The sequence below is a fragment of the Ahaetulla prasina genome, chromosome 16 (assembly GCF_028640845.1).
Source record: "Ahaetulla prasina isolate Xishuangbanna chromosome 16, ASM2864084v1, whole genome shotgun sequence".
NCBI classification, from domain to species: Eukaryota; Metazoa; Chordata; class Lepidosauria; order Squamata; family Colubridae; genus Ahaetulla; species Ahaetulla prasina.
In genome coordinates this window covers 12,809,326-12,829,066 of record NC_080554.1, presented here as the reverse complement: position 1 = coordinate 12,829,066, position 19,741 = coordinate 12,809,326, and the positions used below count along the sequence as shown (strand labels likewise).

The window sequence follows — 19,741 nt, the reverse complement described above, 5'->3', positions numbered from 1 at the left end:
GTGCCACCAGCCTGGGCATAAGATGGGATACTCGGGACCTGTGCTCCAATCTCAGGCTCCAAACCCCTCAGGCTGTTGTGGAGGCCTTCCCTTGCCCTGGATCTCACTGTGGCCCCTGCCTGGATGCTTCCCAACTGCCTTCCCAGCAGAATCAGATGCCTGAAGGTGAAATTGAGCCAACAGAGGGTTCTAGCCCAGTGGCTGGCTGAGATTCCAGAGCCAAAGGGCTTCCCCTTGGAGGACTCAGCCCTGGCAGGTGATGGAAGGATGGAGGGCCCTCTGGCAGGGAGGAGAGCCTGGGGCTCTAACAGGCTTGTGTCAGGGGTGAAATGCTACCGGTTCACTCCGGTTCATGCAAACCGGTAGTGATAAAAACTACCTGTTCAGGCAAACCACCAGTTTAAAAAAGCTACACGTTCCTCTGAACTGATATTTCCAGCAATCAGCTGTGCCATGGGGTTTAGCTTTGCTAGAAAGCAGGAAATCCTGCTTTATAGCAAAGCTAAATCGCACGGCACAGCTAATCCCCCCCCCCCCAAGCTGTTCTACTTACCTTCCCAAGCCTCTTTTTGGTGTCTGCTGCGCATTTGTGCACACGCAGCACATATTTAGTGCGCACTGCACATGCAGCGTGCGTTTGGCGCACGGCGTGCATTCACAGCCAGCAAACTAGTAGCAAACCAGTTCCGATTTCACCACTGGGTTGTGTCCTGCCTCCAAATGACGCAGCTGGAGGGGAGGGCTTTGGGAGTCTGGGTTGTTTTTTTTAGTGAAGCAGCTGCAAATTTATTTATTTATTTATTTAATTTCTATACCGCCCTTCTCCCGAAGGACTCGGTGCGGTTTACAGCCAGAATAAAACAACATAGACAAAAATTAAAACATTTTAAAAATCTGATTCTAATTTGGCCAAAATAAGTTAAAAACTGTCATAAAACCCTAATAAAACCCCCACATTAAAATTGTGTTAGGCCAGCCCCGCACGATAGAACAAAAAAGTCTTAAGCTCGCGTTTGAAGGTCCAGAGGTCAGGGAGTTGACGTAACCCCGGAGGCAGCTCATTCCAAAGGGCAGGAGCCCCCACAGAGAAGGCCCTCCCCCTGGGGGTCACCAGTCGACATTGTTTGACTGACGGCACCCTGAGGAGGCCCTCCCTATGGGAGTGCACAGGTCGGTGGGAGGCTATTGGTGGCAGTAGGTGGTCCCGTAAGTAACCCGGTCCTGTGCCATGGAGCGCTTTAAAGGTGATAACCAACACCTTGAATTGCACCCAGAAGACCACCGGCAACCAGTGCAGCTTGCGCAGGAGAGGTGTCACATGGGAGCATCGTGTTGCTCCCTCTATTACCCGCGCAGCCGCATTCTGAACCAGCTGGAGCCTCCTGGTGCTCTTCAAGGGGAGCCCCATGTAGAGAGCATTGCAGTAGTCCAGGTGGTAAGTGACAAGGGCATGAGTGACCATGCATAGGGAATCCAAAGATCCCAAGTTTGAGCTTCTGCTTTATTTCTGCCCAGCTCAGCCCGGCCTCCCAGCGGCCAGCGGCCAGCCCAACAAGAAGCTGATTCCTCTGAAGGCTAAAGAGGGGCCCGTCCCCACCAACACATGGAAAGCCCGTTTGCCACCTGGCCCGACCCCCAAGCTGAAAACCGTCTCAGAGCTGCTGCGGGAGAAGAGGCTCCTTGAGCAGACGGCCAGGAAGGGTGCCCAGAAGAAGATCTTCCTTGCGCCTCAGCTGCTCCTCTCTACCTCTGTCATGGTCCCACAGACAAGGGGTCCCATCACCCCGTTGGCCAACGGGCCCCACGCTCCCCTGGCCAGCCAGGTGTCCCCAAGGCCGCCTCCTGCTTCGGCTTCTAGGCCTTTGGGGCCATTTCCCTGCAATGGGGACAAGGATGAGGCCGCTAGAGCAGAAGGCAAAGATGGCAGCCAAGAGAGCTTTTCACCTCAGGGGGACCCTGAAGTGGCCGGAGCACCTGCTGGGCCTCCTCGTAACGTGAACTCCACCCTGGCAGATGCCCTTTGCCCCTCTCCAGCCTCTGGTGCTTTACCCCACCTGGTAGCTGCCCAGGCACAGCCCAGCCTGCCCATCAGCTGGGTGCTGACCCCTCAAGGCCTTCTCCCGATCACCCTGGTGAGCATCCCCAGTCAAGGAACGCCACTGGCCAGTGGTACTCCGCCAAATCCCAGCCAGCCTGCAGAGACTTCAGTCAAGATCCCTACCGCAACTACGGGGGTTCCAGTGGTGGAGGGACCCCTGATGCAAGCGGGCCTTCCTTCTGGCTGCCCACAGAGCGATGCAGGCACTCGGCTGACGGATATTCCCCCTCCTCCTCTGCCACTTCTTGGGAAGGACACAGAACCAGGGTGCCCTCCATCCCCTGCTGGTGCCGGGGCGCCTTCCTTGCCTTGCACTGTCCTTGGAGGGGCTGCCTCCAGCACCCCCAATTCAGAGGCTTTGCCTCCGCCCCATCCGAATCAAGGCCCAGCCGCGCTAGATGTTCCCTCCGACCCAGCACTGCAGGCCTGCCCCATGCCATGTCCACCCCAGGAGGGCGCGCCTTCCCCCCTTTCTCGTCTCCTTTCCCTAGAAGCAGAGCCGGCAGTGAAGGCATGGGCCAAGGAGAGCCGGGAGGTGAGGGTTCCCTCGCTGGGAAGAGGCCTGCCCTATTTGCCCCCGTTTCTGTGCAGCTTAAAAACCCTCTCGGCGCTGCTGCTGAATAAACGGTCCCTGGAGCAGAGCGCTGCCTCTCTTCTGGACACCGAAGGACAGCGGGAAGAGCCCAGCCAGCCGGACCTGGAGGCCTTGAGGCACATGGTGCGCCAGAAGCTCCAGGACAACCCTGCCTATCAACTCCTGAGAGAACGGTTCTTGGCGGCCTTTAGTTTCCCAGCTGCTCTGGCTGCCTTGCCCCCTCCCAGGGTGGCCACGACCCTCTCGGGGGGCAAGTGGTGGGAGAGCAGCCAGGGAGAAGATTCCTGCTCATCTTTGGAAGAGGAGGAGGAGGAGGAGGAAGGAGAAGAGGAGGCTGAGAGAGAACCCCTAGGAACAACCAGAGATGGCCCTGCTGAGACAATGGAGGCCAATGAGGAGCTGGAGGTAATCTTGGTGGTGGGAATCCTTAAAAGAGATATTTTAGTGCTTTTTTTCCAAGTAGATCTGTGATATCTTAACCACAAATACACAATTTAAGAGCCCAGTCTGTTCCTCTGGTGGAACAGAGGTTAGAATGTAGTACTGCAGGCTACTTCTGCTGATCACTGGCTGCCAGCAATTTGGCAGTTTGATCCTCATTGGTTCAAGGTCGACTCAGCCTTCCATTCTTTTGAGGTGGGTAAAATGAGGACCCAGATTGTTGGGGGCAACAGGCTGACTCAGTTAACCCCTTAGAGAGGGCTGTAAAGCGGTATATAAGTCTAAGTGCTATTGCTATTTATGACCACACCTATAAATTGACTCCTGGTGAGAAACAAGGAATAAAACTCCCAACGAAGAAAAAAATATATAAATGAACAGCTACAAGCAGCATACCGTAGCTCTGAAGTCTTAAAGAAATTGGTTTGTAATTCATTTTAAGAACAGTGAAACAATCAACAATAGGTCAATTTGGCATCACACCCAAAATTGTCCAAGAATCTATCAAGATTGTGGGCCCTTCTGCAAGGCCGAGAGGGCTGAAGGCAACTGGATCTTGGCAGGATGTTGTTCCATAGGGCAGGTGTTGTGATAGAGAAAGGAGGACTGCTGGGTTCCCCAAAATGATGCTGCTTAATTAAAAGGGGGATCCCAGAAGGTGCCCAATCCCTCATTCATACTGGCGGACAGGTGGTCCTGCAAGTAACCTAGATAATAGGCTCAAGAACCAGATGAATCTTGACAGACTTGAACAGGGTCCCTGTCTAACAAAGTGAAATTCAACGTAGAGAAAAGTAAAGTCTTACACTTAGGCAAGAAAAACCCAAAGGACACATATAAGGTAAAGATAAAGATTCCTCTCGCACATACGTGCTAGTCGTTCCCAACTCTAGGGGGCGGTGCTCATCTCCGTTTCAAAGCCGAAGAACCAGCGCTGTCCAAAGACATCTCCATGGTCATGTGACCGGCATGACTCAACGCCAAAGGCACACGGAACGCTGTTCCCTTCCCACCAAAGGTGGCCCCTATTTTTCTACTTGCCTTTTTTACAGGCTTTCGAACTGCTAGGTTGGCAGAAGCTGGGACAAGTCATGATCGCTTACCCTGTTACGCGGCACTAGGGATTCGAACCGCTGAACTGCCGACCTTTCAATTGACAAGCTCAGCATCTTAGCCACTAAGCTGCCACGTCCCCTTAAAGGACACATATAGACTGGGTGAAATCAGGCTTAATAGCAGTAACTGTGAGAGGGATCTTGGGAGTCTTGGTGGACAACCAATTAAATAAGAGCTAACTGTGCAGCAGCAACCAAAAAGCCAATGCAACCCTAAATTGCATTAATAGTGGTGAATGTGAGATACTAATACCACTCTATAAAGCCTTAGTAAGGCCACACCTAGAGTACTGCATCCAGTTTTGCTCACCACACCATAAAAAAGAGGTTGAGACTCTAGAAAGTGTGCAGAGAAGAGTAACTAAGATGATGAGGGGACTGAAGGCTAAAACATACGATGAACGATGGCAGGAACTGGGCCTGGCTAGTCTAGTGAAGAGAAGGACCAGGGGAGACAGGATAGCAGTCTTCCAATATTTGAGAGGCTGCCACAGAGAGGAGAAAGGGGGTCAACCTGTTTTCCAAAGCAAATAGGGTTTTGTGCTTAGCCTGAGCAGAGTAGCCTTCCAGAGGTCCCCTAACCTGCAAACCCAGCATGATAAGTTGGTGGAAGCCAAAGAAGGCTCTGGATATAGAAAGCTTAGAATAGAGATGTCCAGATCTGGACCTTCCCCTGGGTATGAAAACATCTATGTGTGTGTGTGTGGAGGGGTTGTTTGAATCTTCCACGTTTCTTGGTGACCAAGAAAAGAAATACCCAATAGTAGCATTCTCAGACTTGGCTCTGCCAGTTGTGGGAATCCTGAGAGTTGAATTCGCTCATCAGGAATTGTGGGGTGGGAGAAAGACGGAAACTACACCGAGAATGTGGCTTTGGGGAGCAAAGGATGCAGGCAACAGGAATCCGCCTGTGTCTACAATTGGTCTTGTGGTGCATCTGTGAATCTTGTCTTTTCAGAAGCCTGAAACGGACGTCGACTCAGACCAGAGCAGCCCAGCCAGGACTCGGAGAAGCCGGCGGCTCCAGAAAAGGGGAGTCCCTCTGTGACAGCAGCAGCCCCTTTGGGAAGTGGGGGGAGGGACACGATTGCCCTCTGGACTTCATTGTTCCTGTGTCTGACCCGGAGATGAAACCCCGAAACCAAGGGAGGGATTTTTTGAGGTGGCAAAATTCTACCTCTGGCTTCTTTGCTACTGGGCAGATTTTGACAATTACGGACAGTATCTCCTGTCTTTGGATGCGGGGACATTGCCTGCCTTCCTTCTCAAAAGCTGCCTTCCCCAATCGGGCGTAAGCACAGAGGCGAGGATTGCGGCTTCCAGAATTCTCCAGCCGGCATGGTCAACACTGAGAATTCTGGGACTTTGGAGGATGGAAACCTGCAGAAATTGCCAGGAGTCTTAGTTGTCCAACTGCATTGTGAACGTCGCACTGTCTGGCAAACAAACGGCCTTTTTGCTTTCATTTGTGACAGCAGGACTGTCCCAACATGCTAGATCTGGTGGTAAGCCACAGTAAGGGTTTGTTTTGTTGGAGCCTGTCCCTTTTTTTGTTTCGTTAACCAGAGTGGAACCAAGCGCTTTGTGGGAGTGCAATTGAGACACAGTTCTGCAATGCCTTAGGATTTTTCCTGCAGCTTCTTGCAGGCTTGTTTCCTCCCTGAGCTGCTGCTCCCAAGGAGACCATTCACACCAACTCCCAAGGATACTTCAACCCAGTGATGGGAGCGAGTTATTGGCAGTTGCTCTGTTGACTTATTGGGGGGGGGTCCTTGAAGGAAGCTATTTGGGTTATACGGACTGCTTCTCATTTTGCTTCCCAGAGCACAATGTGATCACAAAAAGGAAGCAAAGTTATGCTTCTAAGACGTCTGTCAGTCGAATCCCTCTGTAGACTTGTGTGTGAATAAGCAAACAAGGGCCTCCCACAATTGGAATAGCAGTCGCTTCAAACAGGTTTTTAATTTTTTACTCCATTCTGAGTTGAACTTGTCTGTTTTGCATTAAAATCTTTGCGTTTCACAAGACCGGGTTTCATTTCCGACCATCCAGCAGGAGAGATGTTAGCAGGAGAAGCTTTGCATGTGCGAAAGGCAGGATTAAGTAGTCCTACTCACCCAAATTGGCCAGTAACAGAACAACAGAATTGGAAGAGACCTCGGAGGTCTTCTAGTCCAACCCCTTGCTCAAGCAGGAGACCATTTCAGACAAATGGTTGTCTGAAATTAATGGACTGAATTAAATTTGCGATGATCCTCTAAGAATGTACACTGAATACAGCCAAATTCATCTCCCTTGCAGAATTTCCAAGATATGGACCCATTTGTAAGAAAACATCATCAGGCAAAACAATTTTTAAATAATTTGTAATGTGATTCAAATTAAACTATGAGGTAGTAGAGCATAGCACAACCACTAAACAAACCATAAAAATAAAAATTGTAAAATGGTGTTTTTACTAAAGCACTAGTAAAGCCGAACCAATAGTAACGCTGGTTACTATTTACTGACTAGTTATGGAAGGAATAGTAAAATGGTTCAGACGTTCATATACCCGTGTATGAGTTGATAGCATTAGCACTTAGACTTATATACTGCTTCATGGTGCTTTTACAGCCCTCTCTAAGTGGTTTATAGAGTCAGCCTCTTGCCCCCAACAATCTGGGGTCCTCATTTTACCCACCTCAGAAGGATGGAAGGCTGAGTCAATATTGGTCAAGCTGACTCACGCAATTTCAAATGGCAATGAAGGGTAGAATCCACACCTGCCTTATTGGATTGTAATTAGATATGTGATAAATGTTCAAGGAAGTTATTAGCACTTCAGAATATTTTGTGTGTTTCAATCTGAATAGAGCTGGAAAGAACCTCAGAGATCTTCTAGTCCAACCCCCTGCTCAAGCAGGAGACCCTATAGAATTCCAGACAAGTGGTTGTCCAGTCTCTCTCTAAAAACCTACAGTGAAGAAGAACCCACAAGTTCTGGAAGCAAGCTGTTCCACGGGTTAATTGTCCTGTTAGGAAGTTTCTCCTTGATCCTTTCACCGTTGCTGTGGCCTCTGTTTACATCCTGTAGCTAATCTTGAGAGGGTTTTATATACAGTAGTGGCCAAAATTGTGGAAACCTTTTGGGGAAAGTATATTTGTGAGATTTGATGGCTAATAACACCACTTTTTTTTTTTTTTTTGAGTTTCAAGATCATCCGATTCCACTGCTGGAATGGCCTGGGAATAGCCCAGACCTTCACCCAAATTGAAAATCTATGGAGCCGACTAAAGAAACTTGTTAGTCAGAACCGACCCAGCAATAAAACCCAGTTAATAGAACCAATCATTCAATCTTGGTTTCACATTAGAATAGCTGCAGAACTAAAAGACCCCGTTCACTCCATAGGAAGACATTGTGAGGCCGTAATTCATGCTAAAGGTTACCCAACTAAGTATTAACTGACATGGTGATAATTATTGCATATCTTGCTTTTTCTACATTTCACTTTTTTCTTTATACTGTAACTGCTTTTCTAATAGCAAATCCTTCATAAAAGTTATTGCTTTACATTCTTGATTAAATTATTTTTCCATTGATACATAATTTTATGGTACTGCTCCAAAAAAAAGTGGTGTTATAAGCTAGTTTTAGAAAATACACTTTTCCCAAAAAGTTTCCACAATTTTGGCCACTTGCTGTATATCATTTGTATAATCTTACCCTACGCTAACAAGTTGACATTTCTTTTATACACAGATACATACGTAGTATAAAAAGATAAAAATGGTTTTAAAAATTGTACTAATTGTTTTTATTTTGGCTGTAAACCGCCCTGAGTCCTTTGGGAGAAGGGCGGTATAGAAATTGAAACAATAAATAAATAATACAAGGTAGTCCATAAATATCCACAAAATATTTAAAAGTGTTAGAAATTTAACAATATTGTAAAAAAATATTCCCGTCTGATTTATTTGTAATCCACAAAAGGAGGTAGAATGATAATTGCAATTCAAGGCAATAAAAGCATTTCAGGACAGTAAAAATTTACACTACAGCTCTACGACCTTACAGTAGTTGTAAATACCTTTTTAAAATGTTCACTCAGTTTTCTCAGGATCGTTCAATATTTTTTTTTCAAAATGTATTAAATTCCTCCATGATTAATTAATAAAGAATCCTTATAAACATGCAGAGAGAAAAAGAAAAAAAAACACGTTTGCAAACCGATCTGCCCTTCATTTGCTAGAGAAAGAGAAAGGGAACAAGGACACTTGTGTAATCAGATCTGTCAGTAATTCATTTTGCCACTAGGGGTCAGTGTAACTATGCTGTTAATGGTACAGAACGATGCAGTCAATATTGAAAACAATTCAGTCTAGATAAAGAAAATTTTTCTCAATGTTGAAAAACTTTGGCAATGCTGGTATTTTCTCAATGTCATCAGGAAAACAAAGGAACTGCAATCCGATTACACTACAAAGCAGAACGCAGCACAATAACTGCATCCAAATAAATGTCTGATTGTCAAGATTTCTCTCCAAGCCATTCACAAACACCCTTGCAATTCTGTGTGTTTTTTTAATTAGAGAATTCAGGAGAGCCCCTCTTTTGCATGGCTGCTCTCTTAAGGGATCAGGAAGATTGTTTTATCCAACATTGCTCTCATTTTGCTGGTTGCTGAAGCATTTTAACCTTTCTATGGCACCATGCGGATTATTACATTTTGGATATTTCCATTTGTTCTGAATAGTTTTTCACATTCCACGCATTTATAAACTTTCTTTCCTGTGAGTTTATATTTACTGAGACCTACACATCGTTACTTTTTTTTAATCAATTTTTTATTGATTTTTTATTCCCCCACCTCACACAGTTTATGAACAGAGTATTGACCATATTATATACAACTTAACATATCCAAATACATTTATACAACTTAACATATCCAAATACATTTTACTTAGTTACAATTTCTGCCAAAATATTCTTTTTCCATATTTTAACCATGTCTTAATATATCCATGCTCATTTATATAAACCACATCTTCTTTTGCCTGGACTATTTTTCTTAAACAGTATACTTCTTCCTTTTTTACAGTTTTATATCTTGATTTCAATTAATTTCTTTGTTCTTTTCTACATTTAAAATATATTTCTTTACCATCCACTATAATTCTCTCCAATTCCATGCATCCTCAGACAGTAAAACATATATCCTATTATATCTTTCACATTTCATCTGTCTCTCCATTTTACATTAAACAGCATATTTTTCTTTTTTGCTTCTTACATACACTTCATTTCAACCTTTCTTGCTTCCCTTTTACAATAATCTATATATTTCTTCTAATTTACTTCTTGCATCAAATTTCTACAACTATTTTAATTTCTTTTCTGCTATTCACTTTTCTTCCTCTTTTATTACACATTACTGAAGCTGTTTCAAATACATTCCAGGCATGTTTGCAGTTTTCTTTGATGCTGATGGAGGCAGCTACCCTCCGCAGAGCTCTCAACCCACTCTCCAAGGGTTCATAGGGTTTTAGCTCATGTGCATTCTTTGGTGTATTTTCAGATTTTCATTTTTAAGCAAGCTCTTTTCACATTCATGAAATTAACACGGTTTTTACCTTGCACGTATCCTTCTGATGTTTTTTCAGATTTTCAATTCTAGTGAAGCTCTTTCCACACTGCAGACATTCAAAGGGTTTTCCTCCCAAGTGAACTACTTGATGTCTATAAAGGCTTCCGCTGTCATAGTAACCCTTTCCACACGCCAAGCACTGATACGGTTTTTCTCCTGTATGGATCCGTTGATGTCTCCGGAGGTTTCCACTGTCAGTAAAACTCTTCCCGCATTCAAGGCATTTATAGGGTTTTTCTCCTGAATGGATGAGTTGATGTCTAAGAAGGTTGCTCTTCTGACTGAAGCACTTCCCACACTCCGGGCATTTGTCCACTTTTCCTCCTGAATGGATTCTTAGATGGGTATAAAGGTTTGCCAGCCAACTGAAGAACTTTCCACACTCCAGGCATTTATGTGGTTTCTCTCCCGAATGGATTTTTTGGTGTGAATTAAGGCCTTCCCTCCTAAAGAATCTCTCTCCGCACTCCGTGCATTTATAGGGTTTTTCTCCTGAATGGATCCTTTGGTGTCTGTAAAAGTTTCCCAAAAAACTGAAGCTCTTTCCACACTCCATGCATTTATGAGGTTTCTCTCCCATGTGGATTCTTAGATGGTCTTTGAGGTTTTCATTTGTTTTGAAGGATTTCTCACATTCCGGGCATTTAAATTTCTCCTGCAAGCAGATTCTTTCATGCTTGTAAAGGTGTCCTCTCCGATTGAAGCTCTTTCCACACTTCAGGCACTTAAAAGGTTTTTCTCCTGTGTGGATCCGTTGATGGTTATAAAGGCTGCTCTTTTGACTGAAGCTCTTTCCACACTCCAGGCATTGATGAGGTTTCTCTCCCATGTGGATCCTTTGATGTCTATAAAGGTTTCCCCTCTGATCGAAGCGCCTTCCACACTCCAGGCATTGATGAGGTTTTTCTCCTGAGTGGATCCTTTGATGTTTATAAAGGCTGCTCCTATGACTGAAGCTCTTTCCACACTCCAGGCATTGATGAGGTTTCTCTCCCGAGTGGATTCTCAGATGGTCTTTGAGGTTTTCATTTGTTTTGAAGGATTTCTCACATTCCGGGTATTTAGATTTCTCTTGTAAGTGGATTCTTTGATGTGCATAAAGCTTTCCTTTCCAATTGAAATGCTTTCCACATTCCAGGCATTTGTGCAATTTCTCTCCTTCCTGGATCCTTTGGGGACTCCTGGGTCTTCCACCTGTTACAAAGGACCCTCGGCCCTCCAGGCCTGCCTCAGGGTCTCCACCCATTTCTTTCTCCCCACAGCTCCCTCCAGGCAGCCTCCTTTCCCAGGGTCCCTGTTGGCTCATCCCTCCTGCAGCCCTGGAGGTCCAGGCCTTTCCCCGAGGTCTCTTGGGGAAGCCTCTTGGGGAAGCCGTGTTGGGACCAGGCAGGGCTGCTCTGCGGAGCCTCCTCTTCTTTCAGGTGGCACTTCTTTCCTTCCTCCACCGGGTTCCTCCGTCTTCCTGAAGGGGGCAAAAGAGAAGTGGATCATGGCTTTGTCCCCTTCCCCGGAGGGCGGTTCCAGGTCCGCCTGGGAAGGAAGGCTGAAGCCTCTACCTCTCACAGGCTTTCTGGCACAGCCTCCACTTCACCGTCTGCCCACCAGACCAGGCCTCAGGCTCCCTTCTCCGGGAGAGACCCTCTCTGACTGTGACTCCCAGCATCCTCTGCGCCCTATCCAAGTTGCAGAAGGTCGAATGAGCAGCAGTGAAGCCAATTTCAGAGTTGGCTGAGAGACTGTATAAAGTCTACGCAAAGCGAGGTACGAAAAACGCAAAGAAAGCAGGAAAAGCCAAGCGGAAGGCTATCCTGTTGGCACAGGCTGTCAAAAGAGAGAGTGTCAGTAAGAGGGGAAAGGCAGAGGGGATTGCAAAAGAAATTAACCGAGGAGGGGTGGATGGAACAGGTGTAGAGAAGGTGGTAGAGGAGAGCCAAGACAAAAAGAAGCAAGGGGCAGGGGGGGGGGAATGAGAGACCACTGTACGCCTTGTAAAAGGAAGGGAAAGTAAAAACATGAATTGCCCCAACGCAAGACATCAACCGTCTGGAAATGCTGATCAGCAGAGGAACTTTTGAAGTTAGGAAGGCCTTCCCCAAAAAAAACCCAATTGACTAGTGGGGAGAATCCTGTCCCTTGTTTTGATAGATACTGGATAGGGGTCTGTCGTAGACCTTCAAGGGCTACCCCCACCTGAGGGACCCAGCACTCTGCTTAATGATCCATGCATTCATTTAAGGACGGGGATAGGGCCAGTCATCAAGTGAATTGGCAGAACCCAGGTCCTCTCTGTTCCTATGTACAAAGTTAGCACCCTCCCCTCTCCTAGAAGAGTGAAAATACTTCAGAAAATATATTTTTTTAAACGGCAGAATATTATATTTCCCCAAAGGAAAAACGTGCTCTTGGAAAGCAGCCCCCACCTTTCTTAATAGCCCCAGCAGGGCTGGGCCAGCCTATCTACAAGACAAAAGACCTTCAGCTTCAGGGTGATGGGATTAGCCCTCACTCAAGATCCAAACCAGGACAAAGCCATTAAGACACCATAGGAATTGCCCAACACCCTTTCAGAACACAAGCATTACACTGCATCACCCAGCAAGCTTCAACCAGACAACCTAAGGTATGACCCCTGCATAGCCCCATGGGAGTCTGAAAGTAGCCAATAGAATACAGGTTCTTGCAACAGGAAGCTCAGGTTCAAAGCCCAAGAGAAGATATCAACATAAAATTAGTTTCAAATTCTTCCTCTTCCTTCAACCTCTGGACTGTATAATCCCATCTCTACATCCCCCTTAGCAATTTCTTCTTTCTTCTTTTAAAATAAGACTCTAAATTGCTTTACAGTCTTCCAGGGCCATTCCCAGGGTCCCGGACCTGAGTTTGACTGCTTTCGGTCAATCACGAAGGGGTAGTAAAATTCTTCTCGGTCATGTATTTAAACCTTCCCTTTCCTGTGGCGTTTCGAGTAGCAATTGGCAAAACTTGGTTAGGTCTCTAAAGCTGCATCAAAAAGCTTTTTGAAGGGGAGGGTTGAGTCTGGCACTAGAAAAACTACCAGAAAGGAAGCTGCCTTGGACACTGCAACACACACATCTGGCTTCCTTGGCTTGTTGCCTACCAGCTGTGTTGGGACAGATGTGTTCCAGGCAAGACAGAAAGGCTGAGATGCCAGTGGCTTATTCCAGGAAAAGGAGACAGAGGGGCTGTCAGCTTCAGCTGCTCGGAGCTCAGCCTCTGCTATTGAAAAGGAAAGACCGACTCTGGCTCACTCTTGCTGAGTGATACATTGAAATACCGCACTACTGATCGACTGGATTAAATTTGTGATGATGATATAAGAATGTACATTGGATACAGTTGAACTCACATCCCTTGCACAATTTGCAAGATGCGCACCCATTGTAAGAAAACATGATGACGCAAAACAATTTTTAAATAATTTGTAATGCGGTTCAAGTTAAACTATGAAGTAATAGAGAAATAGCACAATCACTAAACAAACCATAAGAATAAAATAAATAGTAAAATGGTCCTTTTACTGAAGCAAGAGTAAACCTGAACCAATAGTAACTGCGGTTATTGTTTTTGCAGTTGAGGGGCTGCCCTACCTCGCAGGGTTGATTAATGGGAAAACGGAGAAGCCGTGATTGTCTCCTGCAAAGCAGCCCAGGAAGAGACTCACCTGGGAGGAGGCTCCCAAGGTGATTCTACCCAAGATGCCTCCCCCTCCACTGGAAAAGGAAGCCCTCAGGGCTGCATTTGCATGGCCTGCTCAGCTTGGCTGGTCTTAGATTAACTTGCTTACAGTCAGCCTGTGAACCCAGCCGGGGCTCAGGATGCACAAAGTGAGGAGTGGGAAGCATGTTGTATGAACGGGGCCTCAGGTCATCCTCTTTGAGGTCCTTTCAGGTGATGACCCAGTTCACCTCTTTCCCAATGGAAGGCCTGTAGCAATGATGTCTCCTTTGGCATCCATATGTCTGCCAGCTGCAAGGATGGCACCGGGGCTACTCTCCCTTCTGGTTCCCACTCCCACCTGCTACAAAGACGGAGCCCTCACTTCACTGCCCTCCACTACTTCCACTTCTGGGCCTCTGTCTTGCCAAGAGCCACAGTGCATTTCATGTGAACCCCGCTTACACGTGAACAGCTGCCAGGAGGGTTTGTGGCCTTTGCAAGCCAGTCTTCCCATGGCTTCTGTACTTCTGCCCCCAGAATCAAGGCTCATGGCCTGAAAACAGGGCAGAGAATGATAAAGGAGAAGCTGTTGGCCTCCGTCCCCCCATATTGGCCACCCCCCAAGCTTCAGCTTCTTGGACCCCCAGAATTTAATACATCATTTCAAGTGTGGGGAATGTATGCATGTATGACATTTATACAACCACATGCTTTAATAAAAGCAGAAAAATAACATAAAAGGCCAATAAAGAGCCTCCTAGCTCCTCCAAAAGCAGCATATTCCCACTTGTCTGGAATACCATCAGGCCTCCTGAATGTCTATGGAGATTCTTTGTCATCCAGGTCATGGTTTTTTTCAAAGGTGCTTTTTTTCAAAGGTGCTTTTTCAAGAGGCAGCTGAATTTTCTGCTTTTCCTTTGAAGGTGTTTCGCTCCTCATCCAAAAAGCTTCTTTGGTAGTGAAGAACTGAAGAAGCTTCTTGAATGAGAAGTGAAACATCTTCAAGGAAGAATGAAGTCCAGTTGCCTCTTGAAAAAGCACCTTTGGGATGAGGCCGCCTGCATGAGCAGGGGGTTGGACTAGAAGACCTCCAAGATCTCTTCCAGCTCGGTTGTTCTTATTCTGTTAGCTGACAAAGGAAACTTCCTATATACGTCTAAAAACACCCTGAGGACCTCACTGGGTTCCAGCATCAGATGACCTCAGGTATTTACTGCAAAAACAAGAACAGGCAAATGATGTCAAATCTTAAAAGTTGCTCTTTTGGCCAGATGGGGGGTGGGGGGGACATAAAAGTTGAAAAACTTATGGAGTTGCTGGCTCAGGATCCCCTCCCAGCCGAGGAGAAGCTGCAGTGCAAGAGAGCCGCAGGACCAGGAACCCCCCCAGCCTTTGGGGCCCAGGATTTCAGGAGGAAAAGCCCCCCAACCCAAGGCGCTGGGGGTCCTCCAGCTCTTCAGGGGAGGGGGGCAGAGCTGGGGGGGCTGCCAGGGCCCCAACCTCCCGAGGGGCCACGGAGGGAAAGCTTCGGCCTCAGGGGGCCACATATTCAGGGGGGGTCCTGGAGGGGATTCCCCCCCTGCAGATGGGCAAAGGGGGCTTTGGGGGGGTCAGGAGCTGCAGGGAGGAGCCTGGAGGCCTCGGAGGAGCCTGGCCGGAGCCCCCCAGGAGGAAGCGGAGCCCCTTCAGCCCCGCCTGCCTGGGGGGCCCCCAACCCCCCCCCGCCTTGCCGAGGGAAGGACCTCCGGGTGGGGGAGGGGAGGGAAAGTTACAGCCCCAGAATGGCCCCACAACCTCCGCCTGCCTGGTTTTGGGGGGGGAGGAGGAGAAGACTGAACCCCAAAGATGAAAGGAAACCCCCCCCCCACAACGACCGACTCACCTCCGCGCAGGATCAGCAAGACCCTCGGTACGGCGCAAGCGCCGTCGGCCTGATTGAAGGAAGGCGGATGCCGATTGGTCGCTCTGGGGAAGGCGTCGATTGGTAGAAGTACTCCTTGGGGCGGTCCCTCCGAAGGAAGAGGCGGGGCTTCTGGAGAAGAAAGGGCATGAAGCCTCCACTTCCGGAAACTAACCGGGCAACGAGGAAGCTGCCTGAATCGGCGACAGAAGAGCCCGGATGATGCAGGTTTGGCGCAGCGGATGCTGGGAGTCGCAGTCCAGGAGGGTCTCTTTCGGGTCCGCTTGAGGCGGAGGCTTCGGCCTGGGCCTCCCCTGCGGGGAAGGGGACGCAGCCGTGACCCGCCTCTCTCTTTCTCTCCCCTGCAGGAGGACGGAGGAGCCCGGCGGGGGAAGGAAGGAAGCGCCGCCCGAGAGGAGGAGGAGGAGGAGAGCGGGCCCCGCGGAGCAGCCCTGCCCGGTCCCGGCGCGGCTTCCCCGGGAGACGGCGGGGAAAGGCCGGGGGGCTCCGGGCTGCCGGAGGGATGAGCCCAGGGGGAGCCCGGGAAAGGCGGCTGCCTGGAGGGCGATGCGGGGAGGAGGAAACGGGCGGAGACCCCGAGACGGTCCTGGAGGGCGGAGGCTCCTTCGGAAGACCCAGGAGGCCCCCAAGGATCCAGTTGGGAGGAAAGGAACATCAGTGCTTGGAATGTGGGAAATCCTTCAAAAGAAACTACAATCTTCAAAGGCATTTAAGGATCCATTCAGGAGAGAAACCTTGTAAGTGCCTGGAGTGTGGAAAAAGCTTTCGTCATAGCAGCAGCCTTTATAAACATCAAAGAATCCACTCATTTGGAAACCCATGTAAATGCTTGGAGTGTGGAAAGAACTTCAGTCGGACAAGAGATCTTACCCAACATCAAAGAATCCACACAGGAGAGAAACCTTATAAGTGCCTGGAGTGTGAAAAGAGCTTCAGTCATAGCAGCACCCTTTATAGACATCAAAGGAGCCACTCAGGGGAGAAACCTTATAAGTGCCTGGATTGTGAAAAGAGCTTCTGTCATAGCAGCAGCCTTTATAAACATCGAAGAATCCACTCCGAAGAGAAATTGAATAAATGCCTGGAGGGCGGAGGATCCTTCAGAAGACCCAGGAGGCCCCAAAGGATCCAGGAGGGAGGAAAGAAATATCAGTGCCCAGAATGTGAAAAATCCTTCAAAAGAAATGGATATCTTCAAGGTCATCTAAGCATCCACTCAGGAGAAAAGAAATATGAATGCCCAGAATGTGAAAAATCCTTCAGAACAAAAGACCTTCTTAAAAGCCACCTAAGAATCCACACAGGTGAAAGACCTTATAAATGCTTTGAGTGTGGGAAGAGCTTCAGTCACAAGAGCACCCATGATAGACATCAAAGAATCCACAGAGGGGAAAAACCTTATAAATGCTTTGAGTGTGGAAAGAGCTTCCGTCAGATGAGTAGCTTTTATGGACATCTGAGAATCCACACAGGAGAAAAACCTCATCAATGCCTGGAGTGTGGAAAGAGCTTTGGTCATATCAGCACCCTTTATAGACATCAAAGGAGCCACTCAGGAGAGAAACCTTATAAGTGCCTGGAGTGTGGAAAGAACTTTGGTCATAGGAGCACCCTCTATAAACATCAAAGGATCCACTCAGGTGAAAAACCACATAAATGCCCGGAGTGTGGAAAGAGCTTCAATAGGAGAAGTTCCCTGTATAGACATCAAATGCTTCACACAAGAGAAAAACCATATCAGTGGCGGTAGTATGGAAAGAGTTTCTGGGAGAGCGGAAGTCTTTATAACAGTAGTGGGTTGCTACTGGTTCTCCCTGGTTCGCAAGAACCGGTAGTAAACATTCTGAGTAGTTCGGAGAACCCGTAGTAAAAATTCTGCCTGGCCCCGCCCCCAATCTATTGCTGCCTCCCGACTCCCAGATGATGGGCTAGAAGGAAAAAATCAAGACTCACTTGTCAAAGAAGAGAAAAAAAAACAAGACACCGTCCCTTTAAATTAATAGGCTGCTTCTCAGCCAGGAGATTGCTTGGCAAAGAAGAAGGGGGGGGGCGGAAAACGCTGTCGTTTTAAATTGACAGAGCAGCTAGAAGCTCCGTTCTGAGTCAGCTGAACAACAAATTGGATAAGAGGAGGAATTCTTATATGGTTCAATGTTTTTGAAGTTTTGGGGTTTGTGAAACATGGGCTTTGTGTTTCTAAAAAGGTTTGGGTGATTTCCATTGTGAAGTATCCTGCCTTGAAGGAGTTTTCTGCCTGCTTGTAAATGGAGCCGAACTTCCCGTAGCTGTTTTCTGCTTACAAAGTTTCCTTTATGCAGCTGGCAGGAATGTGGAATTCCAGGCAGGTTCCTTGCTAGCAGCTTGATTATTCCTTAAATATCTGGGATATTTTATTTGGGAAATGAAGAGGGGGAAGTTTGATTCCTTCCCAGAACAGATTAGTGGGGTGGGGAGGAAATGGGGATTTTGAAGTAACCTTCCCCTGGAGTGGGGAGGGAATGGGGATTTTAGGCTTGCTGTCAAACATCAGCCATAATACTAATGATTGTTTTGAACAATATGCAGGTTGTATTACATGAATGGCTATTTCATATGTGAAATTATGACTGAAACCTATATAGGTTCACACTGTCAGGAAGTTTGTCCTTAGTTTTAGGTTGCTTCTCTCTTTGTTGAGTTTCCATTTATTGCTTCTTGTTTTGCCTTCTGGTGCTTTGAAAAATACTTCCTCCCCCCTTCTTTCTAGCAGCCCCTTAAAAGCCTGTTGCCTATCACACTCTTGGGCAAAGCATGTGAGCCATTTCCTCCTTTCAGTGGTCCATGAAAGTGCAACTATAGCAGAGGTCTCTAACCTTGGCCACTTTAAGACAGCAAAGCTGGCTGAGGAATTCTGGGAGTTGAAGTGGCCAAGTTTGGAGACCCCTGATCGATAGTATGTAGATAATAAAGTTGAAAAAAGGTGAACAACATTTTTGCAGAACTATAGATACGTTGAAGCTGAGTGTGACAAGGAATGGCTGGGAGGGGAGGGGCCAGGCGAGGTAACCCTTGACATGAGAGACATTGAGTTGGCCATGCCTACCCAGTCATATGACCATCAAGCCACACCCAGTGTCACATGACCATCAAGCCATGCCCACAGAACCGGTAGCAAAAAAATTAGAACCCCACCCCTGCTTTATAACCATCAAAGAATCCAAGAATAATAGTTAGTCCTCAATTTACAGCAGTTCATTTAATGTTCAAAATTACAATGGCACTGAAGAGTGACTTACCGCTGTTTTTCACATGTCGCATGATCAAAATTCAGACGCTTATAAATTGATTCCTTTTTATGACGGTTGCAGTGTTCCAGGGTCACGTCACCTTTTGTGACCTTCCTACAAGGAAAGTCAATGGAGAAACCAGATTCACTTTGCATAATGGGCAAGAAAGGTAATAAAATCCAATTAAATGTTTCACTTTTAATAAATTTAATAATTTTTTCTCTTTTACAGCCTTCCAGGGCCATGCCCAGGGTCCCAGACCTGAGTTTGACTGCTTTCGGTCATTTTTTTTTTTTTGAATAAATTTTTTTATTTTATAAACAAACAAACATTTAATATAGCAGTCATTCCTTCTGTGTGACATCTCGGTGTTTTCTTTGTGGCTTCATCTTTTTGTTGTTTCTTCTCTTTTCATTTCAATTTAATCTATTACAATTTTTTCACAAGTACAATATTCTAATTATACCATTTTCTAACATAACTATCAATTTGCTTATCTATATCTTTTTTCTAACCAATGATAAAATTGATCCCATATTGTAAAATATTCTGAGTCCTCTCTTTAATCATCAAAATTAATCTATTCATTTCTGCACAGTCTAAACCAGGGGTAGTTAACCTTTTTATACCTACCGCCCACTTTTGTATCTCTGTTAGTAGTAAAATTATACCTACCGCCCACCAGTTCCACAGTAATGTGCCGTGTATCGTTGTCTGCGCATGCCTCACGCATCGTGGATTGGGTTGGGGGGGCGCCAGCTACCAGTTCTGCTTGTCTGTTACAGCTGGGTGGTGTGGGGGGAGATGCGTGACCTATTATGGGACGAGGCTCTTTTGTTTGCGGTCGCACTATAGCGCCATTTAGTTTCACTTATGTAACATGAACTAAACTTATGCATGGGCAATACAAATAGTATATTTTCAGAAATTTAAATTGTCACGGGGAATTTTATGAAAACCTAATGAAAATGTTTTTAAATAATGCTATGAAAGT

The 19,741-nt window shown here is 46.7% G+C and overlaps 3 protein-coding genes across 10 annotated transcripts in view; 2 read left to right on the top strand and 1 right to left on the bottom strand.

Annotated features, from left to right (window-relative positions):
- SNAPC4 (small nuclear RNA activating complex polypeptide 4) overlaps positions 1–8,012 on the top strand; it is a 39,599-nt gene extending 31,587 nt beyond the window's left edge. For 2 of the 6 annotated variants that reach the window (XM_058159546.1, XM_058159544.1), the window contains exons 22-23: positions 1,516–3,098; positions 5,208–8,011. In XM_058159546.1, coding sequence (XP_058015529.1) covers positions 1,516–3,098; positions 5,208–5,297 — 1,673 coding nt within the window. In that variant the 3' untranslated portion in view covers positions 5,298–8,011. Of the gene's footprint in view, positions 1–1,515; positions 3,099–5,207 lie in introns of all 6 variants that reach the window. The other 4 variants (XR_009152319.1, XR_009152320.1, XM_058159545.1 and 1 more) reach the window with 4 other exon arrangements.
- Positions 8,013–9,099: 1,087 nt separating this feature from the next.
- On the bottom strand, positions 9,100–15,516 carry LOC131186200 (zinc finger protein OZF-like). 2 transcript variants are annotated; one of them, XM_058159549.1, is made up of 3 exons: positions 15,443–15,500; positions 14,715–14,773; positions 9,100–11,344 (listed from the first exon to the last, which is right to left on the bottom strand). In XM_058159549.1, exon 3 carries the CDS (start codon positions 11,186–11,188, stop codon positions 9,845–9,847), a length of 1,344 nt encoding a protein of 447 aa, XP_058015532.1. In that variant the 5' UTR covers positions 11,189–11,344; positions 14,715–14,773; positions 15,443–15,500; the 3' UTR covers positions 9,100–9,844. The 2 variants fall into 2 exon arrangements, with proteins under 2 accessions (XP_058015532.1, XP_058015531.1); XM_058159548.1 differs by lacking the exon at positions 14,715–14,773 and having other exon boundaries at positions 15,443–15,516.
- Positions 15,517–15,581: 65 nt separating this feature from the next.
- On the top strand, positions 15,582–19,294 carry LOC131186201 (gastrula zinc finger protein XlCGF52.1-like). 2 transcript variants are annotated; one of them, XM_058159550.1, is made up of 2 exons: positions 15,582–15,688; positions 15,829–19,294. In XM_058159550.1, exon 2 carries the CDS (start codon positions 15,984–15,986, stop codon positions 17,229–17,231), a length of 1,248 nt encoding a protein of 415 aa, XP_058015533.1. In that variant the 5' UTR covers positions 15,582–15,688; positions 15,829–15,983; the 3' UTR covers positions 17,232–19,294. The 2 variants fall into 2 exon arrangements, with proteins under 2 accessions (XP_058015533.1, XP_058015535.1); XM_058159552.1 differs by lacking the exon at positions 15,582–15,688 and having other exon boundaries at positions 15,699–17,121; positions 18,979–19,294.
- The last annotated feature ends 447 nt before the right edge of the window (positions 19,295–19,741 follow it).